Source organism: Nannospalax galili, unplaced genomic scaffold, assembly GCF_000622305.1.
Source record: "Nannospalax galili isolate Female #2095 unplaced genomic scaffold, S.galili_v1.0 scaffold1532, whole genome shotgun sequence".
NCBI classification, from domain to species: Eukaryota; Metazoa; Chordata; class Mammalia; order Rodentia; family Spalacidae; genus Nannospalax; species Nannospalax galili.
This window is the reverse complement of record NW_008330832.1, coordinates 1,609,232-1,616,055: the sequence shown is the minus strand read 5'-3', so window position 1 is coordinate 1,616,055 and position 6,824 is coordinate 1,609,232. Positions and strand designations below refer to the sequence as shown.

At 38.0% G+C, this 6,824-nt stretch overlaps 1 protein-coding gene across 2 annotated transcripts in view; it reads right to left on the bottom strand.

The window, feature by feature from the left end:
• Nol8 (nucleolar protein 8) overlaps window positions 1-6,824 on the bottom strand; it is a 21,088-nt gene that overhangs the window by 7,207 nt on the left and 7,057 nt on the right. For both annotated transcript variants that reach the window (XM_029556051.1, XM_017803212.2), the window contains exons 6-10: window positions 6,102-6,170; window positions 3,481-5,298; window positions 2,200-2,313; window positions 1,464-1,589; window positions 1,111-1,201 (exon numbers count right to left, since the gene is read on the bottom strand). In XM_029556051.1, coding sequence (XP_029411911.1) covers window positions 1,111-1,201; window positions 1,464-1,589; window positions 2,200-2,313; window positions 3,481-5,298; window positions 6,102-6,170 — 2,218 coding nt within the window. The remainder of the gene's footprint in view (window positions 1-1,110; window positions 1,202-1,463; window positions 1,590-2,199; window positions 2,314-3,480; window positions 5,299-6,101; window positions 6,171-6,824) is intronic.

Below are 6,824 nucleotides of genomic sequence, written 5' to 3'. Positions count from 1 at the left end.
TATGTCTTATAGGGTTTTTACAGTTATACAATATTGCACTCAGTATAAATTTTAATTTTTAATAATGAAATGGAGATCTTTTTAAAGGTTAAAACATCATTTAATTTATGTCTTATAGGGTTTATACTGAGTACAATATTGTATAACTGTAATAATTCAACTGTAAGCCTAAAAATTTACAGCCAAATTTGAAAGAGATGCATCCTACTTCAGGAAAACGTTATTGAATATGTCAATTGTGTTGTAATGATATGCTTCTTCTAAGTATGTTGTGAAATAAAAATAAATTTTTTTTAATTAAAAAAAAAAAAAAAAAGAAGCACTGGGCTGGCAGATGGCTTATCAGGTAAAGGTGCTTGCTGCCAAGCCTAACAATTGAGTTTGACCTCCAGAACATACACAGTGGAAGCAGAGAGCTGACACTAGCAAGCTGTCCCTCTGACTTTCTCACATGCACAACATGGTATGAGCATGCCAATACACATATACACACTAAATAAATAAATGAATGTAAAAAAACAAAAACGAAAAACCCACAAGCATCTAGCTGGGTGGTGCACTCTTATAATTCACCAACACTCAGGAGGCTGAGGCAGAAACGTCACAAGTTTGTTGCCAGCCTGGGTTATTATATAGTCACAACCTGTTTCAAGAGAACAAAAAATAACAAAAACCCCAACCAGCACCCCAAAACCCACCAACCAAACAAAATATAACCATCTAGCATAGACCAGAGTAAGATAAACTGCCTATTAGATAGTCAAGTTAATCATCTGTGTGGCTTAAATGAGAGCCCACTGAATGTACCATTGAAACAGATTGACAGGTAGGAATCTCATCTTTCTCTTTCATGCCAGGGATGAGATAGGGAAAAAAATGCACCCTTTGTGGAAGCTACCTATATCTGTCCTATTTGGCAGATTCAAGGAATCATATTTTAAGAAAAAACTACATATAAAGAAACAAGAACTATTATCTAAATGCTTGATTACAACTCCTTAATTTGTCTTTGGATACAGTTTCTTCCTGTGTTCAGTCAAAGAGGAACATAGATGACTTCTCACATTCCCAGCTCTGACTTCAGGATTGTTTGGACAATGAAGCAGTTACCTTCCTGTTCCTCTTCACTGTCACTCTCTAGAAATCTAGAATCCATGCGGAATCTCTCATCACTTCCAAAATGCAACTGTAAATCCATGAGCTGCATTAAAAAAAATGGACATAATTGATAACCACACTCTGGAAAAGTCTCCAAGTGTACCTCCCCATGCCCTGAAATTTATATTACTATGCATAACTGCACGTGCCTGCCTATGAACCATAGGTCAGAGAGGATTCACTCCCAAAATGAATACCCCATACTAGAATCTGGATCAAGGCCTCCTCACCTTTATCCAGATTTGAGGACTTCCTTCAAAAATTAGAAATGCTACAAGTTTTTTTTATTTTCAGTCTTCACTAACCTTTAGTCCAGCTCTGCCCTCAAACTGAGGTTTAATGTTGAACCTGTTGCTGTCATCCTTGGAATCAGAATCTTCTTCATCACTGCTGCCAAAGAGCTTCCCAGATGCTTTACCCATGGACTCTTGCTGTATAGATGAAAACAGAAATATTAGCAGAGGCTATTAGCATTTCTTTTATAATGTAATCTTCCCCCTACATTTAAAAACCAATAACCCAGATCCATCTATAGGAACAAATAGATAGGGGGGCGGTCAAGTAAAAATTGCTGACTCAGGGATTGCTGACTTGCCTCCTAGATCATTAACTCACAAGTTCCCTGTTGCCACTCAGATTTGAGGAACAACTAATACATGTAAGAACACTCCCTATAGTTTTTCATGAATATATTGATGTGACTTTTCAGATGAGGTGGAGAACATAGGTTCATGGAGAAGAAAATCTCCAAGACTCCTGAATCTCAAGGTGTGGTAGCCTGGGCAGCCCTGAGTATCACTGCAGTTCCAAAGATACTGTGCAGAACTGGCAGTTGTCTGGAACTTTTGTACAGATGTAGATTTTACAGCTGATGTGCTAGTATACACCTGTAATGCCAGACTAATGCAGAAGGATTGAAAGTTCAAAGGCAGCCTGGGCTACACAGCATCCATATCTCAAAAAAGAAAGAAAAAAAAAAGAGGAGGAGAGGGGACTAACAAAGTACACTAATATCCACAGGAAATGTCTGGAAGATCTTACTTCTACCAGTTCCTCTCTTGGAAAGCTTTGCTCTTGTATTGATGTCTTTTCCATTTCATTTTCACTATCAGAAGCAAAGATGATGTGTGTTGTTTTATCCTCTGGACGACCATCCTAGTAAAGCATCAGAAGCATTACATTTTATGAGAACCCGGCCTTAAACTGAACATGTCCTCACCCATCATCTTCCTTTGCCATGTATCCTTCTTATCCAATGAGTGCCATTATCACCTGCTAGTTTTCCAAGACAGAAACTCAGGACTACCCTCTATATCCAGTGACCACCAAGTTAGATTAATATGATCTTGGTATCTTTAAGAATTATCATCGCCTTGGTTGTGGCTCTCGACCTCTGAAAGGCATTCCCTGCTTCCAGATCTGACCCATTGTACTTGTTGTTTGTCATGGCTTAAACAATCTCTAAAATACAGGTTAACAGAATTTATCTGTAAAGGGTCAGAGTTAACATTTTACATGCCTGCAAGTCACATAGGGTCTCTGTCATGTATTAAAAACCATTTGGACTAGATGCCCTGTGAGTTGTAATGAGCCAATTCCCATCCCAAAATGTACATAATTAATCTTCAATGTCTTGATCAAAGCCCTCACTTTTTCAGAACTTTAGGGAAAAAGTCCACCTCTGCACTCTATGCATGACCCACTCATACTAATCACTGCAACCTCATTTCAGATCTTGATACACCTGGTAAGTATCAGTTTCACTGAAAAAAAAATGCTTTCAGACAAAGAGCTTCCCTTTGTAGGTCTATCTTTCCTCTCCTTTGCTGCCCTTCCATGTCTGTCTAATAACTACTTATCTTTTCACATTACTCAGTTTGGCTGAGGACACTTGACCAGCTTGGTGTTCCATGACTGCCTGCCTACTACACTATGCATCAATAGCTACATAAGCATGAGGACTATCACCTTTATTCTGTCAATATAGCAATTAAAAGTGGACCTGACTGTTGGAGGAATGAACAAAGGCTCATTACAGGAACTGCCAGCAAGGCATAACCCTCATTGTAATCACTAAATTATGTATAGTTACTTAATGAGGTAATGAATTTTAGATAAATTTAAAATGTTTTCAGTACATTTTGTTTAATTTTACTTCCTTTAGATAATCTAAGTGATAAAAGCTGGTAACCTGAAGGACAAAAATTATCAACTGAATACAAAGACAGTGAGCTCTATGGGGATACACTTACCTTTGTGGGAAGAAAAAATCTGTGGACTTTCAGAGTACTCTTGTTAAAGCCATAGAATGAAAACACTCACCAAATTTGCCAGTGCATTATGCACCAGCTTCTTCTGTACCTCTCTGGCTTTCTGCCTTGCTGCCAAGGCTGCCAATCGCTTCTGATTGTCTTTGGCATGCTTATCCTTAGCATTCATGTCTGACACATCACTCAAAGAAAGTAAGATACTAGTTGTGCTTTTCTGAGGTGCTTTCCTGGAAGAGACCTCTGGTGGTATCTCAAGAGATGTAAGGCTGCTTGAATCAGACCTCTCTTTTTTTGAAGTGCCTCTATTTTCAAGACTATGGCAAGCATCTTTGTCAAAGTCTATTTTATGGCTCTTTACACTAAGACTTAAAGACTTTTTACCTTTTAATGGCAATAGACACGAGATAGGATTTTTACTTCCCTTTTCAGAACTGGTAGAGGACATTATCATATGGTTCTGGCTCTCAAAAGTAAACTTTATTTTTTGAGGCTGAATGTGGCCTTGGCTGTTCACTTTCTTTGCAGGTTGCAATAAAGTTGATTTGTTTGATAGGCCATTAGCACACTTGGATCTGTTTTCTAAAGAAATGCTATCGGGATCTTCAGGTTTCAAGGAACTCTGATGTTCAGTAATATTATTAAAGATATCATTTTCTTTCACGGTTTTGTCCACCGATTCCCTTGCATAGAGACAGCCTATTCCCTTGAACTCCTGGAATTTTGGTTTTAAGTTGTTTCCCTCTGGTTTCTGCTTACTGTAAGTGTTCTCTTCCTCTAAAAGGGAGGCCACAATCTCTTCAGGATGGATGCACTGTCGGCTACTGTGGAGGCCATGGGGAGTCTTGGGACTCTTGGAGACTCTGTCGGACTTGTAGTGTTTAGGAGTCTGAAGGCCATCACTCTCATCTTTTCCTGGAATCTCCTGGTGATTGCTAGCCAACTTCTCCAAATCAGCCAAAGTGAGGCTCAAACGGGGACAGTTTTTCATCAAGGCTTTATACTCTTCTTCACCTTCGGACTTTTCACTGTCACTACTGCTGGAGTCAGATGGAGATTTATGATTGAGAGACTTTACTCCATGACTTAGGGTCAATTCTTCACTGTTTTTAGCTTTTTGTAATTTAATACAATCAGTTGAAAAATCTTTCTTTCTGAAAGAACGTTTGTTGTTTATAGGTTTTTCTGTTTGTGAACATTCTGTACTTTTTTTGGTCTTATCAATGCTTTTTTTCATTGCAATAATTTCATCTGTATCACTTGAATCATATTTACAGTCATTTCCTATGTTACCATTGCTAACATGACAGGAGACATTACTGATTCCTAAACTGGCTGGTGAATGTAGTCTGTGAATATCTGATTTGAAATCATCCCTCACAACTTCAAAGGGATCACTTTCAGATTCATTTACTGAGGAACATCTAGTTTTTTGTAAGTTTTCCTCTTCTGCAATCATCATTTTTAATTCGCCTTCAGAGTCAAGGTCATCATGATTAGACATGCTACTTCTCTTCCAAATAATGTCAAAATCAGAAGTATGAAGAGGTCTTGTATCAGAATTGGACGCAAGGAGTGGTTTAAAAGGAGTAATGGAACCATGCTGTGTTGATATGTTATTCTCTAGCATTTGATTAGTCTTTGAATTCTTATCAGAAACTTTGGATTCCATGGAACCCTCATCCTTCTGTACTTTTATGATCTTCTTGGGAGGGCCATGAAAGTCAGAGAACTCTCCTTGACGTTTCTTACTCATAGGGTCATTGCTGCCTTCCAATTCCCAAGTGAGGCTAGTTATGGGAACGATATCTGTGAAATTCTCCTCTATCTTCTTTAGGTTGTGGCAGTATTTTGATGGATCATATTTCATAATGTTACTCAGAGTCAAGGAACAAAAGCACAAACACTGGGTGTTAGGGAAACCTACCAATTTGGTAAACAGGAAAACTGTTTAGTCTTGAACAAGCCATTTATTTAATCTCACCTTCAATTTCCCATCAGACAACATGAGGACTCTACTAGGTAAGCTTCCAAGATCTATGAAACTGAACTTTCTATTGACATATCCAGAGTTAAAATCAAGCACCATCACTATTAGTTGGCAGAAATTACTTAGATCATAAGTACTACAGCAAACTGCACAGAAGCCCATGACACTAGCTTCTCAAGGTCTCAGATAACCAGACCTCATGGAATAGGCATCAGGATTTGTTCACCTTGAGCTCCATACTATTTCCCTACACATTATCTTCTTGCTTTTCAGCATATTTTTATTCATTTTTTCCTTTAGAACTAATTTGTCCTATAATTTTTCTATCAATTCAAAAGCTACCTCAATTCCTCCAAAGTCTTCTTTAACAACAGATTCTTGTTCTTTGTCCTGTATTGCTCCATTAGCAATTGCTCGTGGATGCATATGTAGTAAGCCATATAAATTACAAATGAAAGGTGCTTCCTTGGCACTTAACATTCATATTACGTAACTGCATAAAACTTCATGTCAGTCATTATTCCCTGAATTGCTTTACACATGTAAATAGGTCTTACCTTGCAGGAAAAGCGGTAACATGTTCAAACAGCTAAAAAATTACTGATAGAGGCAGTGAGATTCAAAAGGCATTTTTCAAGTATCCATTGCTATGAGAATAATAATTACTGTGAAAGACTAAAGGATATTTTATGTTTATGTTGACTCTTAAGGTGAAGAATAGGTAAGATTCTTCCAAATTTACTTACAACCCAATTCTAGAAGGCAAAAAAGCATTTACACATATATTGCACAGTATATATTACACATATATTGTCACAAATGTAAACAAAATATTAATACATACATGTAATTTTTAAAAAGTTGAACTTAGCTGGATGTGGTGGTACATGCCTTTAATCCAAGCACTCGGGAGGCAGAGGCAGGCAGATCTCTGTATGTTTGAGGCCAGCCTGGTCTACATAGTGAGTTCCAGTTCAGCTGGGGCTACAGGGAGACCCTGTCTCAAGAAGACCAAAAATAAATAAATAAATAAAAAAGTAAAACTTACAGTGGGCTATTATTACTGTTGAGTTTAATTTTTTGACAATGAAATGAAAGGTATCAATGAGAAAAAGTATGAGAGAAAACAAAAGAGAAAATTCCAAATATATCATGGATGGCATTTGATACACACACACACACACACACACACACACACACACACACACACACACACAAAGTGGGCAATTGAAGAAAGCTACCTTCAGGTATATCCCCAAGCTTCTGAGTGAGAGAAATGTCACCCAAAGACGCCTGAATATGCAGGCTTCTTGCTGACCACACAATATGGGGAGGGGGCAAAAATAAAGACCTTGAGTGCTCCGTGTTGATGGTGGCACTTTACATGGGGTGAGGGACGCTTACAAAGA